This window comes from Equus przewalskii, chromosome 1 (genome assembly GCF_037783145.1).
Source record: "Equus przewalskii isolate Varuska chromosome 1, EquPr2, whole genome shotgun sequence".
Taxonomy (NCBI): Eukaryota; Metazoa; Chordata; class Mammalia; order Perissodactyla; family Equidae; genus Equus; species Equus przewalskii.
Window position 1 is genome coordinate 171674665 of NC_091831.1, and position 22264 is coordinate 171696928.

At 33.7% G+C, this 22264-nt stretch overlaps 1 protein-coding gene across 16 annotated transcripts in view; it reads right to left on the minus strand.

Annotated features, from left to right (window-relative positions):
* RALGAPA1 (Ral GTPase activating protein catalytic subunit alpha 1) overlaps positions 1 to 22264 on the minus strand; it is a 225311-nt gene that overhangs the window by 136281 nt on the left and 66766 nt on the right. For 11 of the 16 annotated variants that reach the window (XR_011530802.1, XR_011530801.1, XM_070588283.1 and 8 more), the window contains exons 13-17: positions 19140 to 19288; positions 16417 to 16546; positions 14472 to 14709; positions 13318 to 13479; positions 7403 to 7543 (exon numbers count right to left, since the gene is read on the minus strand). Coding sequence is in view for 14 of the 16 variants with exons in the window: in XM_070588283.1 (XP_070444384.1) it covers positions 7403 to 7543; positions 13318 to 13479; positions 14472 to 14709; positions 16417 to 16546; positions 19140 to 19288 (820 nt within the window). In the remaining 2 variants the exon portion in view is untranslated. The remainder of the gene's footprint in view (positions 1 to 7402; positions 7544 to 13317; positions 13480 to 14471; positions 14710 to 16416; positions 16547 to 19139; positions 19289 to 22264) is intronic. The other 5 variants (XM_070588316.1, XM_070588323.1, XM_070588302.1 and 2 more) reach the window with 1 other exon arrangement.

A 22264-nucleotide genomic window follows, 5' to 3' on the forward strand; every position in this document is an offset into this window, starting at 1 on the left:
ACGAAATATTCTAACAGGACTCAGCAAAGGATAAGGACTGTATAACTCTTCTATAAAAATTCTTAACAATTATATAGTTGGAATTGTATTTTATCAGCTCCAAATTCAAAATCAGGATCTTAGAACCTTATTAAAGTCTAATGTTACAAGACTAGCAAATACATGAACTTAAGAGAAAAGTAGAATATTAGTTTCAATTTTTAGTTTATTGATATTCCATAATTTTCCCATTCTAAAGAAGCCAGTAAAGACTGTGAAGTTCTGTTTTTCAGAATTTCTTCCCAAACTCGGTCCTTACATTGCATATTAGAAAATTTAACCATTATTTCAGTCTAAGTGTTTTTTCCCTAAACTTTTGTTGCTACAAATGAATAGCTAAAACTCTCATGAACGTTTAAGAGGGCAAGAGCTTTAAAAACAAAGAAAGAACATTTTTCTTTCAGTAATGTACCATTAGAGAATTTAAATTTAAAGACAATACTAATTGCACAAAATCAAAGAAGAAAATATTTGCTGACAGGAAACCAATGTCAGCACTTGAATTAAACATAATCGGCTCTAATAAGACTTAAATTTAAGGAAATATACCTGAACCTTGTTAAGAAGGAAAGGACTACATAATACCTAAATCCTACATAGATTTTTCATATGCTGGACATTATTCCAAATGTCTTACATATATTAACTCCTTTAATCCGCACGACAACCTGTGAAGTAGGTGTTATTAGCCCCATTTTACAGATGAAGAAACTATTTAAGTGACTTGCCTGAGGTTACATAGCTATAAAGTGGAGAGCTGGGACTTGAAGGAAGGCAAAAATTAATCCATGTTCTTAGTACCCTGAATATATGTTACATATTCATGAAATAATTTTGTTAAATTGGTAAAAATTGTGTTAAGAAATTATAAAGTAGCACAGTGATTTATCTCTATAAAGGTAAGAATCTTAGAAATCAAAACTTAGTCAAATATGAATTTTAGTAAATTATGCAAGAAAAGACAACTAATAAACTTTCTACTGGATTGCTAAAAATAATGGTGGCATCAGGTTTAAACAAAAATGGCCTTCAAAACAATTTAATTATGCCACTTACATTTTACCTTGAAATGTAGCAGCCTCTAAATTAAAGAATCTTAATCTAAAGTATTAGTAATTATTGAATGAGCAGAACAAGAAAATTGTTTATAACAAACTAAAAAAAAAAAACTTGAACATTGAGAAAATGCTTCCTATGAAGCCTACAAAGTACTAGAAATGTTAAGTTTTATCTCTAGATTTGCTTAATAATGTTTAGTATTAAAGTGTTGAAAATTATTTCTGAACCAAGTAGTAGTTTTTTCTGAATATTCTGTTTCAAAGAAAAGTTTTCTTTGCTATTTCAAAAGATAAGCTATAAATTAAAGTGCAATATTTGCTTGTAATGTGCAAAAAAACATTCTTTCTGGGGCCAGACCAGTGGCATGGTGGTGAAGTTCACATGCTCTGCTTTGGTGGCCCAGGGTTCATGGATTTGGATCCCAGGCGTGAACCTACACACCGCTCATCAAACCATGCTGTGGCGGTGTCCCACATCCAAAATAGAGGAAGATTGGCATAGATGTTAGCTCAGGGACAATCCTCTTCACCAAAAAAAAAAAAAAAAAAAAAAGAGGCTTCCACTAGAATTTACATTTCTTCAGGATTTTCTTTGTATTAACATCACAATATCCCCTTTGCTTGAAGTAGCTCTTGTCACACAGGAGGGGCTCAATAAATACTGGCAGAAGGAAAGCATGTCTTTTATATTAAAAATCAGAAGCTGCTAATTAATAAAATAGCAAGCTAACTCCTCAGGAAAAACACCTCAAGTTATAATACTAACATACTACTAGAAAATTTTAATAATTTCTAAAACGAAATTCTGCTACAGAATTAAGTGTCAAAATTCCTTTTACCAAAGTTAAATTCTATTCTTGGCCAATTACAAACACGAACTTATTTTTACAGCTCCTAAATTCATAAAATCATTCATATTAGTATACGCAGAAAGTGATGCCATTTTGAAGCTCAAGTTTTTTCTGGAATTACCTAAAGGAAATTATAATGTCCTTTATGTAATTAAAATTTTTTTTGCCAATTTGGGCAACAATGGCAACATACCTTCAAGGTAAGTAAGAACTATAGAGCATCTATTTTTCCAATTTTATTACTAACAGAGGCTAGCAAAAACTGTACACCTTTTTAAGACCAGATCTTCAATTTGCAGGTAATTCAAAGCAGTATCTACATCACTGAAATCACATGAAAAGACTGAAAAGCAACAAACCAAGCTCAGTTAATTTTAATTTTATGCCACTAAAATTAAAACACTAAACTATTTTCTACTCTTTATCCTCCTAATATTGTTTCCCTGACTTTTAAATTCTGGAAATAGACATATGATCAATATATTTTTTATCCTAAGAAAATTACACTGTTTTGTTTATGAGCGTGTGACATAATAGCATGTTTAAGTTTGCTTCACATTTTTATTGAGATGTACTTTTCAAAGAACTAACACAAATTATTTCAGCCAAAAAAAAGATCTAACTTAGAATTATGCTAGAATCAGCAGAATACACATGGAAAAGCTGTAAAATATTACTATCATATATTGATGACAAGAAAGAAATTCCTTGATTGTGTAGAGAAGCGCCTACTTGTTTATAAGAGATGCAAAATCCTCCTCCCAATTAGGCTGAATCCAGGAACTGGAGAGGGTATGAGAGATACCACCTTCTTTCTCTTGGGACTCAGAAAATAAAAGTAGAAAGATAAAAACATTTTGCTTTACAAAGCTCCATTTAAATAATGAAGCATTGTTAGTAACATTAGCAGCCTATGTAATACGGCCTAGGCAGACTAGTCTAACAGCAACAATTATGGTAAACAAATTAGCAGTTTTGAGAACTAACTGGAAGAAGGTGGGTCTGTAAACTTAATTTCAGGGTGAGAAACCCACAGTATTTGATTAGGCAATAATAAGAAACAGTTACAAAAGTATAAACAAAGTCAGATGTCCACCATACGTATGTTCTCTTACGTCCCTTCTTTCAGTAAAGTATTATTTTGGGCAGTAAAAGCTAATTTGCTTAAGAACAATTATTGCGATTTCTGGCTTCTCTCTAATCCGTTTCTCAGGAAAATAAAGACTGCGAGGCTGGGCTACCAAATGTGTACAAGTACAATCTAGTGTAGGAGAAAGGGCAGCAAAAGTGTGGCTTGCCCAACAGACCCCAGCATGACCTGCAGAGCTTTAAAAAATAATGCTAGGTCTTGTGCAACCCCCAGCATACTATACCAAAACCTGAGGCAGGAGCCTGGGAAAAAATATTTCTTCAACATCAGATGAGTCTGACGTTAAGAACTAACGTCACTGACATAGTGGCAATGCCCTTAACTAGTGTCCAGAGCTTAAGAAAAGCTCTTCAAGGATATTCAGCTATTCAATCAGTTTAGTCAATATAAAGCTATACCATATGGCAACACACTCACATGAATGCGGGTAGAATGGTCATCTAACCAAGAACAGTGAAGGAGAAAAAATGACTGGACAAAAGTAGGGTACTTTGAAAACTGATGGTCTATTCTTAAACATCTTAGTCTGCTAAAAAAAAAAAAAAGGAATTAAAAGGAGATTCCTTTTACCTCCATAAGTATTCAAGAGTATCAGGTAAATATTCTTCTGAAAAACTCTGCTTCTGATCAAAAGCTAGACTGATTGTTTATGAGTAGTTTCACTGTTTTTCTGGTGAAGTAGTTACAGAAACCTCCACTCCTGGTCTTAGATGAGGCACCCAGGAAACAGGTTATATTACGAGTTTTGATTAAGCCTGCTCACATGAGGGAAAAAGACAAACTACGAAAAACTTTTGTTTTTCCTCTTTATGTAGTTTACTTTCCTTATTAATTCTCTCTGTACGTTAAACTATTCTAAAGTAAAATTTATTCAAACCTTGGAAGAAAACATGAGCAAATAAACAGTTTGGTTAAGAAATGAAGTTTGCAGTGATTTTCTTTTATAAGTTTAGCACTATTTAAACATAAAATCCCTGTTCATATAACTTCTTTTTCCTCTCCCTCTCTCTCTCTCCCTCCCTCCCCCACTCCTCGCCTTCTCTTCCCCTCCCCTCACCCCCTCAACGCACTGAACACCTGAGAAGCAAACTGCAGGCCTTCAATTCGCCTCCAAGAACCAGACAGGCAATAAAAAATCCAGTATCTCAGGTTTCTCCTGTGTAAGCTTGTACAAGGATAATCTCACCCAATTTTCAAAGAGTTAATTTTTAAAATTATGAGGTTAGTTTTATATCTTCCCAACTTGTTCTCTCTGGAAACTTCATGCTACAGGATGTCAATATGTGTACCAGGAAAAGTTCTCCATGTTTAAATAAGTTTGATAAATAATGGATTAAACAGTTGTTGTTTTAACAGGACTTCTGGGGGCCTTTAATAAAATGACATAAAATAGGAATCTTTAACCCTTTAATACCTACTAACACCTGGAAAGTGTTCTGAATGTACATGTCAACCTGGAAAATGCTGAATTCATTCACAAGCCAGTTCTCAGGAAGGACGGTGTTTGCTGCTACTTTACATGTTCCTTGCCACTCGCTTTTAAATCCTAAGAGAAAAATGATTTTTACTCAAAATAACTAAGTCTAATTATACTCTTACATTTTATATGTACACTTGCACAAAAAAAATGAAGGCAACTATATTTTAATTTATTGATAAATAAGCATTCATTTCAAGGATTCTGTATATTCTTTCATATACTTTTCCATAGGGTCCATATTTTCTAAAATTAACATGTATTATTTTGATAATCAAATATATAGTTTGTTTTGATTTAGTGACTAGTGTCTATTATCTAAATCTTTAAATCTAAATCCCCCTCAAATGCGGGAAATGAAAAAAAGAACAGATAAAACTCCCATTTAGAAAACGCCTTTCAAACATCCTTCATAAAACACTTCCCCCATCACATCATAAACAGTAACCTTTCTGAATTATGTATTTACAGCAAAGGAAACAGGAACGTATCCCGGGTAAGGTACTACTTTGGAACATTTTAAAGGGAACAATCTCACCCTTATTTTAGCTTTTTAATAATATTTTAGCACATAATGTGCATATTTGCCAAAATATTATTTGTTTCAGACAAGAAATTTTGTAAAGCCCTTAAGATTCTGAGAAAAAAATAAATCTTCCTGACAGTTTTAAGACAGTAGTAGAATATTTCATCCAAGAAACATTTAAGAATTGGCAGCCAAAACTGATTTTAATTTTTCTAAACATGTCAAAAATGGTTTGCACTACATGGTGTAACTATATTAAAAAGGGAAAAAGCTTGAAGCAAAAAAATACATCTAAGAGAAATTTACAACAAATTGGGAGTTTCCTTTAGCTATATCTAATTTAGTTACAAGAACAAAAACATTGTTTCGTTTGCCAATTTAAGTAACTAAATTATAATCTGATGTAAGCAACCAAAATCAGTGCTACTTACATAAGAAGGTACAGTGCCTAAATGGAGCAGCAAAGAGACAAAATATCTTAACTCTTTGCTTGTAGCTAAGCATGATATGTAACAAAAATATGTGCTGTTTCCTTCCATATATTAAAATGTATTATTCCACTTATATATTTCCTAATCTTACTACTTTTTGCATCGATAGTTTAAATTACTCATGTAGCCTAATTTTACTATATTTTAATATAATCACTCATCATCAATATTTATTGAGCATTCAGGTTTGGATTTGAAGTAAAGTTTCCTATTTTATTATTGTCATCAATAAAACTGCAAAATCAACTACCAACTTCATTATAAAATTCATTATTTCTTATTAATCGTATTTTGGCTTCAAAAATAATACTGAACACCTAGCAAAAATATGAAAAAGAATATGCTGAAGTAACTGTTTCCCAAACAAGGTATCCTGAGCTAGAAAATACAAACATATTACATCTGATAATTGAATATTTTTCTCATTTTGAGAAAAGCAAATACAAAGTTTCTACATTTACAATATTTCCAAAGAATACCAAATGCAAGAGTTGTCTGTGTACTCACACATATTTAACTCTCAATTATGTAACCTCCCCAACCCTCACATCTGGTTTGGGAGAAATTTCTGATCTTAATGGGATTAGGGGTGGTGGAAGGGACTTCATTCTGAAATATCATTTTTAAGAAAAGTGCACATTCTCTCGAATGAGCCTATGATCTATTAGCAATTGAAAGGGTACAGACATAGGTTGTTTAAAAAGAAAAAAATCAGCAACCTCACCAAAGTGGCAACATCAGGGAAACACTCCTAAGAAGAATGACAGAAAAGTACCCAAGAATGTACAAGTAACTTTCTTTGAATTAGCACATTTTGCATAGTAACTATATTCAAAAGTTTGCCTTTGTCTAAAAGAAAAGACACTGTATAATTTCACTCATATAAAATTTAAAAGAAAAGAAGAAACTAATCTATGGTGATAGAAATCAAAAAGTGAGTGTGTGTGTGCCTGTGTGAAGGGTACTGACTTGAAAATGTCACCAGACAATTTTGGGGGTAAGGGAAACATTCTATATTTTGTTTGGGGTGATGGTTAACAGCGGTGTGCGCAATTCTCAAAACTCATTGAACTGAACTGAACTAAACCCAAGATCTATGGATTATTACTATATATAAATTAAACCTTACTAAAGAGCAGACCATGCCAGGACTGGGCTTCAAAGACTTGAGGCAGAACTGGAAGCTAAGTTTTGAGGCTCCTTAGAAACTGGGGCTTCACAGAGTAGTTTCTTTATTTGGCTTAAAAATGAGTGAGCTCTCAGAATTCTACATACTACTATAATCTAATATAAATACAAAGATTTATTCCAAAGCAACTTTTAGATTATGTCCTTTTCTCAATCATGGATTCCCCTTGCTTATACTATAGATAATGGAGAATGCATTATTCAAGACCTACCATATCTTTAGTTAAAACAATGGGAAATGAAAAGTCAAAGCTCTGATTATCTTCCATGTCATCTTTTGCGAGACATCTATACTAACACAAATATATATATATACTACTGCTTATTTTAACCACCTAAGAAGATGAAAAAAATCACATGTAAACAGAAAAAAATTGTCCATTTACAACCAAAAATATTGGACATTGGCACAGCACTAAACTTAGCACTTCCAGAATGAACTGCAAAGATAGCATTAGAGTTCAAATAACTCAAAATGTTGATTTCTCAACCACTTTCCCAATTTCCCACACCTCCCCCAAAGAAATTAACTTTCCAGAGTTTATTTGATTAAGCAAAATTTGAAAGCAGAAGAATTAAAAAGTGAAATAGGTGGTGCAGAAATTAGCAGAGGTGGCACTACCTGAAAGCTCATCAGAAAGGGGAGTGAGAACAATATCAGGCAAGAAGGGTTTGGAAGTATGGATCAGAACAGGAGCACTTTTAGCACTGCGTATATAGGCCGATGGCAGAGCACATTCACCAATGGATCGGCTTCTCATGGCTTTAAAAAAGGAAAAGAAAGAAGTGGGGAAGGAAAAAAGAAGAGTGACTATAATGAAAGGCTTGTGTCACAGAAAAAGCAGCAACAGAGAAAACTAAAAGATACAAGGAAGGAAATTTTAAATTAAAACATTTCAGCACGGCAAATACTGGCAAGCTGTAAGAAAAGAAATCAGAGAACACAGATGACATTTCAAATGTGAATTTTTTGGTGTAAAGCAGGAAAATGCTTTTCATTATTAGCAGTTACAATGGTACAGCATTAAAAACAGCAGACACTTTAATTAGCACTATGTACTCAAAACCAAGGGTTGAAAAGTTCATTGAACGAAAACATCGAAGAAAGCTCAATATTAGTTCAAAGAAATTTTTGGTACCATATTTGGGCATTTCTTGAGCCATTCTGAGGCAGTTCTGAGCCATTCTTCTTAATGAAGCTGACTTCCAAGAACAAATCATTCCTACTTTCATACTCTTCCCTAATAAAGTTTCAAAGTCACTCATAGGTCTTTTTAGAAAATTTTATGAAATTCATAATCTAAAGGATTGAATCTCATGGTTAGTTATTTGTTCCTGGTAGGAGAAGAATGCTTAATAAAATCAGTATATCTTATTTATATTAAAGTTAATAGTATAATTTAAAAAATTTAAGTAGAAACATTTACAGAAAATAGAATTTGCAATCAACATGAAGAATCAAGTTACTGAGAAAAATAAACGTTTGTGCTTATTCCAATCTTAAGCATATTATATAAAAACTGAAAAGATTAAGTTTTTAAAGAGAAAAACTGGATTACTTTCTTAAAATTGCATTTGTAGCTGTATTCTAATTTCTTAAAAGGAGAGTCACCAGTTCACAAAACTAAAGACAAATTTTCATACACTTTGAAACAAATTAATAATCAAATTTACACTTCCCAAACTTTTTTTTTACTTCACTTTTAGTCTAGAGCTTCCTGAATAAATGAAGGCAGATGTATGGTCACGTATGAATGGAGGACTTAAAAGAGGCAATGCTGCATAATACCCAGGGCAAGAGGAAGGTCGGCACAAAACATTTCAATGTTAACGTCAGTTCAAAACCTTGGATGCTTCTGATTACTGGAAACACTTGGTTCTCTGATGCTAAATTCCTCTGCTTGTCACACGAAGCCTTTGTGACCCAGCTGAATAACCACGAAAACGTCACCTCCCCCTCCTCCTGTTTTCCCATGCTGCCACCACAGAGTTGTATACTGTTCCCTGAAAACTTCTCGCTCTTGCATAACAGCATGGCTTTATGAGTTCATAATATACTTGGTCTTCTTTTCTTCCTGACACTCCCTCAAACTGAAAATGTCGTCTCATCTGTGAAGCTTTTCTGACTTTACCACATATTAACTTACTAGCAACATAGCAATGAATGAAACAAACAGGAATTCCTGCTTTTATAAATCTTACAATCTCTTTTTTAGTGGGTTGTATGTTTTTATGTCAGCCTCCCAACTTTTCAAATGCAAAAACTATCACCTCTTCTCTTTTATCTTTATATCCCTAGTGCCTAGCACATATAAGCTCAGTAAATCTTTACTGAATAGTGTCTATATTTGGGCAGCCCAGCACAATCACCTGAAAAACAAGTTTCAGTTGTGAACACATATAGGAGAAAATCAAAAGAACTACATGTATGTCACAGAGTTCGTAAATAGAAAAAGATAGAGATTTTTAAAAAAATTATTAATGTTGGAAAAATAATTCTTTACAAGCAGCTTTTAGGTAAATTTATGTGCAGTAAAACATGGGAAGTTGGAACATATTATGATAATGGAAGCAAGCTGCCTTCAGTAGATGGTTTGCCATGTAATGTATTAAAGATAAGGGTATTTTGAAAATTGAACCCCATAGACAAAATGTCAGAATCTGGCCCTACTCATGTTTTCCTGCTGGCTTCTTCTCCTTCTTGTGGAAGTGATGAACAATTGTATAATCCAACTTGAAATAAAAGTTATGCTGACTTCTGGATAATCATTCATTAAAACTTCTTAGAGCAAAAACACAAACACATGCAAAACTTGAAGCGCTGCTTAACACAAAAGGCAAAATACTCCTCTACACTTATAATCAGATGTGATTTTTAGAGATATTTCTTTTAAAACTAAACTGAATCAAATTTTCAACTCCATTGATGAATTACAAGTTTTCCTCTATTTTTCCCTTGGATTATATAATTCCTTGGAGCTAAAAATTCCTTGTGTTCCTTCTTTCCCACCACCAACCTGAAGGAAGAGCTTGGGCATTTCCCTTGGAGCTTTTTCCGTACTGCAGTGATGTGAGTTTGTGTTATGCTCCTGAATGAATTCTTCAAAAATGCACCCCTCCATTAGCTACTATCCTGCAGGTCTGTATGCATACCAGGAAATGTGTCAAGAGCCTCACTGCTGAGCAACTTGCACTATAGAAAATTACTGACAATGAATTAGCTACTGGGATTTTTTGGGATTTACTCATCTAAAGCTTAAATCAGAGAATCTCTGTAAAGCCACTCAAATTCCCACTTCCACATACATTCCTAAGCCACACGCATCGGTGATCTTTTTTTTTCCTGCTTTTTCTCCCCAAATCTCCCCAGTACATAGTTGTATATTTTTTTAGTTGTGGGTCCTTCTAGTTGTGGCATGTGGGACACTGCTTCAGCGTGGTCTGACAAGTGGTGCCATGTCCTCGCCTAGGATCCGAACTGGCGAAACTCTGGGCTGTTGCAGCAGAGTGCATGAACTTAACCACTTGGCCACGGGGCCGGCCCCAGTGATCTTCTTAAATCTGTAATATGCTTTATGTAGATGGAAGGGTGGTATGGAAAATATAACATCAAAAATTCAAAACAAATTTTCAAACAGGTAAACATGCCGATTTTTGAAGGCTTATCTTCACCTCTCTCAAAAAGATGAATAAGAAAGAAAAATAGATGCACTCTACATAAATTTATCTTGGACCACAGAATATACACACTATATCAAAGACTGTAACTTTCACTCCAGAGTTCCCATGGAGCATAAGAAATTCATGGACAGCAAATGTGACGGATCACTAAAAACACACAAACATACACAATAAACAGGGGGAAGGCAACTCTAGCCTTTTCTCATTTCCAAAATGTTACACATGTTTTTCCCTATTTATAATTAAGTAAAATTCATATCATGTATACATATTTCTCTACTGGAAGAAATTCCTTCATCCCCAAATTGAGGCCCAATATCATAATGAACATAAACTAAGAGGAACATTAGAAAACAAAAGCATGATATATTTGTTCCAAAATTTGAATGCCTTGTCCTAAATTATAACTGCAAACAAGATAGAATGCGTCTCACAGATATACTCTAAAATATGTCCTAAATTCACTGCATCTCCTTTAACATTTGTTGGCATAAGCAAACTCTTAGATATGCTGGCCAGATACAATTTTTAAATTAAACTTTAAACTTAAGTTATATATTAATAACAGAAATTTCTTAGTAAGACCATCTCAGGTAACCTGAAGGTTAAAGGATTATACCATGTTTAATATTTTTTTAAATGCAGTTACCTTTAAGGGAAAAACAAATGATAAATTCTTGTAGCAGAATTCCTATTTAAAAATTCTAGAAAGCAACCTATAAAATAAGGCTTTGAATATCATCTAAAAAACTCACTATTTTATAAATTTCACCATAGACTATACTGGTGTCCTCATAAATTATAACCTCAGGTGCTTACATAAGTTTAGACCTCTAGTATAAACAAAGCTGTTTAAATTAAACTGGTCTAAAAAAGTTACATATCCTGTTACTTGATTGGGTAATTCCAAGTCATGGGAAAGAATATGATAGTTTTAATGAGCGGAATTACGTTTGTTATTAAAGGGAATATTGCAGAAAACAGAAATGTAAATTAAAGTCAGAAATATTATCAATGTGATTTATTTCTTTCAATACAAGTCATAAAATTTAAGAAATGGAGAATGACACAAATCTTAAAAAATAAATTTGAAAAATTTAAGAAAATATATGTCCAAAGAATATCCTAATTTAATCTGCTGCCCCTTTTAGTATTTAAATCAACTTTATGCAGGTATCTTTCTTAATAAACTTTTTAACGCTTTAACTTTCTATTTGATAAGTTTGTTCAATGAACAAGCCAAATAAGGTTGTTTTGACATAGGTAGCAGAAAGTAATCATAGTCAGGTATGAATTTAAGGGGAATGTTTTACTCATTATATGCGTTTTAAAGATTAGAAATATGCCAAGACGCTAACAGTGATTACTTCTCATTAGACATCTAATGGGTCCTTACGCTTCCCTAAACTTTATCTTCCACACTAAGCATAAATTACTTCTAAACTCAGAAAAAACTATGAGACTTTAAAAAAGATTCAAGTTTTAAGTAAAACAAAGTAAAATTTTAAACTTAAAAGAACAATTCCCTCCCAACCAATACACAAACATTTTCTATCAATGTGACATTAATATAAAATGAAGAAAGGCATTTTAGATGTAACCAACATCTTCCTAAGAATTTCAAACAGTGATTCTACATATTATAATAATTTTAATCCATCAATATCTTTTTTCCTTGTATAATTTCTTACTCTTCTTGCTTGACATATACAATCAATATAATTCTCTGCTTATTTCAGAGGCAGAGGACAATTGTGAAAATATAATTCTTTTGAAGGGTTTAAAACTAACCATGATTTTTAACCCTTTTAAAATCTTTAGTTTCCCTATTCTCTTTCTAGTTTTATTTCTTCCTTTAGAACTGTAATTCTTAACACTTTAGAACCATTTTACAGAAGACATATCATTCCAACAATGGTTTTAAATTTCTTTAAAATAGTGTTTCTCACTAATTACCATTAAATACAGATACATTCCCAGAGAAAACTCTCCTCATAACAGATTGTACACCCTGGAGGAACACCAAGCAATTTTGCTTCAGGTATGTGAAGTATTAACATTCCCACCACACAGATGAAGGAAATAAAGTCTAGAAGTTCAGGAAATTCTTCAAGATCACCTAGCTATTTAGTGAAGAAAGAGAGCGAGAAAAGAGATTAGGACAAAGCCCTCTTGTTTTTCATTGCAGCACTCTTTCTACTACAATTCAGACCAACTGCTAAATCTCTGAGAGGAAAAGGAACAACATGGTAGCTAGGTCCACATTATGCTGAGTGATCCTACAGCCAGAAATTCTTCCCATCATTGCTCCTTTGCTGCTGTTTCCAAAATTATAGAAATTTCTTCCACGTCTGTCAAAAGCAGCAAGGAAACAAGCAACAGACTCCACCTTGGCCTCATTGTCTGCAAGTAGAGGGCACGTAGTCTTCACCGCAAGTTTGTGAAGCCACTCTAACTATATAACTGTACCACTGAAACTTAGCTACCCTAATTTTCCATGTTTGTGAGTATATTCACTTAGTAGAAACTATACCAGTTAATGCATGAGTTCTGTAAAGTGAATCAGAGTTCTACTTCTTCAATTCTGTAAAATAAGTTTAAAATAATTTATATCTACAATAAAATGAACTACATAAAAACAATGTATATAATGTAAGATAAATCTTAATAGTATAAAGGGCTAATACAGCATGTCATTGGACTCTGAGTACTACTGACAAAAAGGTTTTGCTATATAAAATTTTCATAAAACAACAAAAATCAACTGATAAGAAAACTACGTATTTACATACATTGTTATTAAGGAGTATAAACGCACTGCCCTGTACAATTCTCATGATTTTAAAGAGCACATACCAACTGTTTTTTGACGTACTATACTCCTCGCCTTTTCGGTTCCTGGGGAACCAGTGGTTGTTGCACTTCTCTGTCTCATGGGGGCTTGGCCAGGCTGATCGCGACTCCATCCTCTGGAAAATGACTTGTCAACTGAAACTTTCTGAAATTCATGTCCAACTCCTAGAAATGGAGATTTCCAATCTCAGTATACTGTCACCTGATCAATAATCTCTTCAAATTATGTGTGCCACCTTGCCTCAGATTCTTGGGTTTACTCATAATGTATTCTAAAGTAACAAGATAAAAAGCTTGTGTACTGTAAAGCTTTTCTGAACTTCATTTTATGTAAAAATCATATTACAAAACTGATGCAGAATTTAAAAAATACGTAGTCAACAATAAATTACCATAAATCCCCTGCCACACACTTGCTTCATTATAGAAATGAAACATTTGCACAAGCCAAAAAGAACAAAGTGAGCTGACGAAAAGCCACCCTGGGGTGGAAGTTACTAAATCTCTAGTTGCCAGTAACAGCCACTGGGAAAATAAATAGTCCAGGAAAAAGTACTTACCACCCTGGACTATTGTTAAGTATGTGACTCAGATGTAATCTCTAGCTAGCAAGTAATTATTAGAAGTGAAAAATAGTAACAAACCAAGGATATAAAAACATGTATTCATGATATAATCACTATGTTACTGTCACTCTCCCCCTTTTTAACAGTAGACAGAAACAGAGTCCACATCTAGGGAAAGTTTGCTTTTAGTTAAAACCAGGAAAATGCTTTCATAAGAATTTTTCAAATAATTCTTTTTAAATAGAATAACATGAAATCACCTTTTAAGTTCTAACAAAAAACTGCATATGATAAAAAAGGTTTTATAAATTTTCATTTTGGCTAATTATTAAAAATGAGATATTTAAGATTCTGAAGTATTTAACTTTAGCTAGATATGTACAGAGCACTTTATCTCTCATCGAAATTCATGAAAACTTGCAAGGTACCTACATGGCTTATTATTGAAAATTTTTAACCTCCAGGGTAAATGAAGGAGAGAATAATTAAGAGAAAACATGACTTCTACCCTCACCTTCTCCCTGGCTTGATTTTCCCAGACCAGATTATTTAAACCACTTTATATGGAGCATCTCCGTGAACAATTCTTACCTTTCCCTTTGTGCTTTTTTTGCTTTTGTTCACTCAGCTTATCCAATGGTAAATCACTGAGATCCAAACTATATAAATTTCTAGCTAAAACTTTAGTTAGTGTCTCCATAGTCAGTGACCACTCAGTGGCTAACTCTTCCCAATAGGTCAACGATGACAATACTGAGAGTAAGTCATCCCACAGTTCTCGGGAGATGTACACATTTAGATTTGCCTTGATCCAGGCAACTATAAGAGTCTATAAAGACAAATAATCAGAAACAACAATGAAATATGTTCAAAATCAGACAATTATTTTAAAATTACCTAACAACAAGCAGAATTTTAAATCACATAATATTCATGACCCTTTCTTGGTACATAATACTTATAAAAGTAATTCACACAATCATTAGCACCTACTATAAATTTCATTTCAACAACTGTCAACTCCCAACATTCTAGTAATTAAGACAAGTTGCCAAAACTGAAAAGAAATCTTCCTAAAGTTGTAACTATCCTTCATGCTGTATTACATTAATGTTACATAAAATAAATGCTGTTTAAAAACAGATAAAAGTCCCCACTCTATTAAGTGTTGAAATTATTGAACTAAAAAACCAAAACCTACATTCTTAAAGATGGAAATCACCAACTACACAATTTGAATATCTAAAAAAACAAGTTACTAGAAATGTACTTAATGAAATGTGTTTTTGAAAAATTATATGTAAACTAAAGGATAAATTAAATTTCATTTTAAAGACACTAGAGGAATCAAAAGCATTCTGTAATAAATCCAATCATAGCCTAAAAAACGTATTCATAACAGGACCGGAATTACTGATTAGCCAGTACTTCTGAGATTTTACAGATTTCTACCGAAGATACACCCTCCTACTGAAGAAACAAGTCACAAAATAAAGTCTTTCAAAATCTGAGGTCTACAAATTTCACTAAGGAATTCACATAAATTTACACATTAAATATAAATATGAAAATGAGCAGAGTTTACAGTATAGTAACAGCTAGTGACCCTCCATTCTATCTTTAAACAGACTACAAAAAAGTTATTCCATATAGCAAGCTAAAATTTTGTCTTCCTATAGCGCCCATCATTGGGTTAGTTCTAATAACAGGGAAATTTAGACAAAAAAAAGCTAATGAAGTCAAGAGGAGTTTAGATAATAAAGGTAGCTGGTTTCAAAGGATTATTCGCCACCAGCAGAGAATTTTAGCTAAACTAGTGTATCTGAAAAAAAATTAATTTGAACAGTTATACTTATGGCCGAGAATTAGATCTGAGACAGCTTCTATCTTTGACATTAGGAACCATTTTATCCAAGTATTTGTATTTAATGTGTCATCTTAAGAAAATATTATTTTGGTTTGTATTTTCCAAAGAATCTATCATACATTTAAAGTCAGTATTCAATCCTCAGGTTGGAAAACACAACATGTAATTCCTATATAACGAAACTACCACTGATACTTCAAATAAAGAAGTGAAGAGAATAAAGTCTTATGGAACAGCATGCTAAGAAAGAATCTTGATTATTTACTACTTTGTCGTTACTACAGAACAATTTAAAAGAAAGTTTTGTTTTGCTAACAATTTCAGAGACTTGGACACTCTAAAGCAAACAATACGGCCATTCCTCAGGACACCTTTGGGCAGCTTTCAGCAATCACACATAAGGACGCCACACAGGAGATAAACATCACCAACCTGTTTTAACACTTTTTTCACAGGCCTGCTATTTCATCCACTTCTATATTCTTATTCTATGTATGGCAAATAGCCTATTTTGATAAGCAACTTTTAATTTAGCTCTACAAAAGATTGTTTAACTTGAAATGATCTCTGATTTAAAACTTTTTTTCCCCAGATAACAAGTTCAGGGCTCAATGAATCTTAAAAAAAACAATCTATCCATCTGTTTATCTATTTATTTATTTTTATTGCCTGGAAAAGTGGTCCTGCAAGTCGACCTGCCAAGGTCATGTTTTTTTTCCCCTGGAACTGCAGAAAAGCTTGTGATGGCGTCTTCAGTACAGACTCCGTGACTCTGAGCAACACAAGCAGCATCTGTTCCCTTAAAGGAAAAACAGGAATTAATGCTTCCTTCCTGCATGTTTGCTTTTTGTTAATGAATAACTTTCAAATTAATATTTGTTATAAAGATGGTATTATCTTTTAATAACTCAAATATCAAATATCTTTCAAATTTTAAAAATTCTTTAAATATTGAAATTTAAAATTCCATTTTATAAATCTATACCAGCCATTCGTAAACCATTTTTCAGCTTTAAAATCCTCTTATCAAATAAAAATTTATGCAAAAGCTGGTGAACAGGGGGTAAGAATGTGGAGAGTGCTCCCATCCCACCACCCCACAATCAAGTAGTAATCTTAGGGAGCTATCTGAAGCACACTCATCTATCTATACAAGATAATTCCACCTTGATGCCTGGCCATCTAATACATCTTTACAATATGGAGAACAAGCACATATCTAGAACAGTACCAGGTGCAATTTAAAAAACAACATGATATTTTAAGATTAACAGATCACAATCAGCCTGACAAGTAATCAAGGACCATCACTCTATTGCCTCTTTCATCCTTTTTAGTTTGACTATTTTTACTCCAAGTCAAGCCAATCCTAATATTATCCTCACCTGGTCTCTTTCTGCTAGATGCTTATTATTAAGACCATCAAACTATGTTACTTACACCTGATAATTTGAAAATTGATTCAACCACCTGTGAAAAAGAGGCTGACAAGGGGACTTCAGTTGGGTGTACAGCCAGGCTACCAGCCCAAGTCCCTATCACAGCCTCCTCCCCTTTGACTTATTGGCAGACTCATTCTAGGAACAGCAATATGTGGGACAGTCCCTGTGAGAAATGTGGCACAGGCAGAAACAGATCTCAGATCTAGATGTTATGGTTTTTCTGGGAAGTGGGGGCAGAATCAAATAGAAAAGTATCAATTAAAAATATTGTGAATTTATTAACAAACAAATGCACGCATTCATTCACAAAATAAAAATCAAAAGCACCACATTTGTAATCTTAGGCTTCCAACTTAACTATAAGAAATGAAAAGCTATTTGAAATTAACTACATATGTAATACAGTATAGATTTTCCAAATCTTATCTGATTTGTGGTCAAATCATAACTCACTCATATATCAGGCAACCTGTCACTTTGTAATACAATAATAATGATTTTAATTCATAAAGTCTTATAAATTTGATGTAAACACGTGAGTAATCTCTCATAATGCAAGGGAACTTGAATCACCATGTAAAACAGAGATATTATCTACTTCATAGGATGCTACAAGGATTAAGAAAGAAAATGCATATAAAGTGCTTAAAAAGATACCTGGCACAGAAAAGTGCTCCAAATAAGTTAATAACAATAACTACTTCTAAATGAAACTATATTAATACTGTTAAGAATTTTTTCAAAATAAAGCCATTTTTCCATATGTAGCAAAACATAAATTAGGCATACTCTATGACTAAGTACTCCCATTTTTTAAGAATAAGTCAAAGGAGGAAAATTATATACATATAAGGATGTTCATCATTCTCCCCTCTTCCAACAACAAAATGAAATAACTACAAATCCATCAACAGGTGACTGGTTAAGAAAATAATGCTACATACATATGGCAGAATACTGAATGAGTGGGTGTGTGGTTTGCTGAACCAGATGTACACCAAAGGGCAAACAACGATCACCTCTAGAGAATGAGCCTTCAGGCAACTTTTATTTTCTTTTTAAAACTTTTCTTTGTTTGAAAATTATAGTGAATACGTATTATTTTTACAAAAACTGAAGAACTGGACTTATTTCCCTGAAAGGTCTTTTTTTCCATTCAATTAAACAGATATTTATAGAGTACCAATAATATATAAGGTACTAAGATAAAAACAAGACAACCAGTATATACCTTTTAGGGCCTCTCAATTCAGTGAGATAAAGAGACATTTATAAATCACTTTATAAAGTAATTTAGGAATTAAAACAATTTTGACAAGAACTATAAGAGAGGTACAAATACAGAACGAAAGTGAGGGAAAAAATGTAAGTAAGGGTATGTGGAAAAAGGAAAGTGGACTCTAAGGATAGTTACGGTGACAAAAGGAAAAGATGGCAGGAATTAGACATTCTAAAGAGAAGTTCACAATGTGCTCAGGAAAGGTAATTTGATAAAGCTGGGAGGCAGGAGTCTATCCTGCCAGGTGGAGTTTAGGCTTGAGAGAGGGCTAGAAAAGTAGGCAGAGGCCTGACTGTACGTGGCCTTGATTGTCAGGTTGAGGAATCAGGCATTTACCCATGCAATCAGTTAGTTATTCATTCATTCATTCATTCACATATGCATAAATTCATTTATTCATACATGCATACATGTATCCATTCTGATGGGGGGGAGGTCATCATTGCCCTTTAGAAAGATAATCCAAGGGATGTTGTGGAAGTTTGATCAAAATTGTTTGACATAAAGTGAAGGAGACTATTGTCATGATCATCACATAAAATATTACATTTATTCATTCGTTCAATAATAAAAGTGTCTACAACATTGTAATAAGCCCTGTTCATACTTTTCCTCTAAAACTTACTATACTCATATACACAATGAAAAAAACAAGGATAAATGTTTTTTACCAAGTCTTTTTGTCCATTGATACTTGCACAACCATGAACCGATAAATATTAAGAATGCGTTTACACATATCTGTGTGCTCATCCAGAAGATTTTTTATTTCATTTGCAGGTTCAAGAAGAAATATGTTTGATGAGTTTATAATAAACACCTAAGATAAAAGAAATCATGAGCCATTCACTATAGAATTTCAATGGCAAATTTCTTATTCAAAGAAAAAAAAAAAACATACACTCATCACTAGGTGATCTACAATGAACTTAAAAGCCTAAGACTATAGGTTAATTCTAACCCTACTTCTACCATCAGCTTGGTATCTGAAATTTAAACTCATTAAACCCGTCTATTTTTATGTGTATCCAGACAAATATAAAATTACTACTAGGCACCCAAAGAAAATAAACCGAGTGAAAAACAGCCTTTCTTAAAACTGAGAGCTTTACTATAATAACGCTATTGCTGGGGTTGGCCCCGTGGCTGAGTGGCTGAGTTCGAGAGCTCCGCTTCCGAAGCCCAGGGTTTCACCGGTTCAGATCCTGGGCCTGGACATGGTACCACTCATCAGGCCATGCTGAGGCAGCGTGCCACGTGCCACAACTGGAAGGACCCACAATTAAAATATATGCAACTATGTACTGGGGCGCTTTGGGGAGAAAAAGGAAAAATAAAATCTTAAAAAAAAAAACACTATTGCTGTCATAAAATGAAAAGAACAATAAAAAATACAAATAGTTTAGGATAAAAGATAATAGCTAAATCAAGAAGAATTTTCTGAATGAGGTGTTCAAAACCAACTCTTCTCTTTTTTCAAGTTTATTGGCTGTGTGTGATATCTGTTTTGGTAATAGTCTGCGTATTATAGCACTACTAACAAGGATCCCTCAATATGTATCTTTAAATTCATTTTAATCAAATTATTAATTGTATTTTGTTATTGAGGACAAAGTTATAACGGTGACAGGTATGTGGAAAGGTTCTCAAAGACACTTCGGAGGAACAGAACTTACATCTACTGTGAACCTAGGAGATTTACATCTTCTACACTCATAATTCTGATTTAAATCTCCTGGATGAACTACATAACAAAACATAGTTGTAAAATCAATGTGAGAAAAGAATATTAAGTTAACTCTAAACGAGTGAAAAGAGCTGACTCTCTAAGTCTAGCAATAGTGACCAGGAAAAGAAAGAAAGAGGCACAAATAAACATTAGAAACAAAATAAGGACATAACTGTAAATCCAGTAGAGAATTTTAAAATGATAGTTCAGTGGATAACTTAATGATCATAAAATTAAAATGGATTATTTTGTAGACAAAACAGTAACTGCCAAAACTGACTTGAGAAATAGAAAAGATGTATACATGAGTACCAGGAAAGAGAGAGAAGCGGTAACAGTCTCCCTGATCCAGCCCTGAACACCAGGCCTAGACGGCTTGACATGCAAAGTTTTGCCCAACCTTCATGGAAGATGATCCCTGTTTTACATAAGTTGTTTCAGAGACAAAAAAGAAGGAAAACCACCCAATTTGTTTTTCAAAAAATATAATCCTGTTATCAAAAATAGACAAAACCTATATAAAAAAAGAAAATAAGAGACCAATATCACTTATGAACATATAGATGAAAATCTTGAAAAAATTGAGCAAAACACAATACTTTATGACCACGTCGTATTTACCCCAGAAATGTAAGAATGCCTTGCCATCAGAAAAGTCTATTAATACAATATACTCTTATCAATAGAGTAAAATGGAAAAAAGCATGATCATCATAATGTATGCATTCAGCACTTATTTTTAAAAAAATTTTTAGCAAACTAAGAAAAAAGATAAAATTCCTGAATCTGAAAAGAAGCATTTATTAAGAGCTATAGCAAATGTTTGAACAGCAATTGAACCTGAGAAGTACTGCCAAAAGCCAATAACAAGACAAAGGTATTCACTATTACCTCATTGTCCTGGGAGACCCAGTAAGCACAAAAGGAAGTGGAGTGGATAAACAATGAAAGTAAATGTGAATGAATTGAAAAGGAAAAGACCAAATTGACTATGCAGCATTCAGGGAGAAAAGCATCCCAGATGAAAAAACAAAAAAAAGCAAGTTTAAAAGGCCTGAGGTGAGAACCTGCCTAGCATATCTGAGGAACAGCAAGGAGTATAAAGTGAAGTGAGGAAGGGGGAAAGCAGTGGGAGACGATGTTGAGAAACTGAGCCAGGGCATGTGGAGCAGAGGCTCTCACACTGCCAGTGGTGAAAGAACAGGCTTTTCCCCCTAAGTCTTTCGCAGACCAATCCTACTGAAAAATACGATAAAAAATGAAGTAATAGGAAAAAGGAAATGAAACAAGAGATACAAAATACAAACTCAAACTTTTCATCAGAATCAAGATATTAAACAACTTCGCTTCTAAACTCTCACACTCAATTTTGTAATTATCTTGTGGACCAGCACTAGTCTATGGACCACAATCTGAGGAGCAATAACAGACAGCCTTATAGATCATTAGAAAGACTTCTGCTTTTACGCTTAGTGGTAATGGAAGACCTCTGGAGGATTTTGAGCAGAAAAATGACATGATCTGACTTACATTTTACAGGATCCCTTGGCTATTGTGTTGAGAATATGGCTATATGAATGAGAATAATGGGTGGGCAAGAGCAGAAGCAAGGATACTAATTAGGAGACTACTCCAATAATCCAGATGAAAGATTCTAGAGGCTCAGGCACAGGAGGTAGTGTGAGGACTGAATAGTAGTCAGATTCTGCATACATTCTGAAGGCTGAGAGAATCTGTTGTCAAGTTAGATGTAAAATATAAAAGAAAGATAGGAGGGGCTGGCCCGGTCGCACAGTGGTTAAGTGCGTACGTTCTGATTCAGTGGCCCTAAGTTTGCTGGTTCGGATCCTGGCTGCGGACATGGCACTGCTCATCAAGCCATGCTGTGGTAGGCGTCCCACATATTAACTGGAGGAAGAAGGGCACGGATGTTAGCTCAGGGCCAGTCTTCCTCAGCAAAAAGAGGAGGATTGGCGGCAGGTGTTAGCTCAGGGCTAATCTTCCTCAAAAAAAAAACCCAGGAAATAAGATGGCCTGAGCAACTGGAAAAAGGAGCTGCCATTAAAT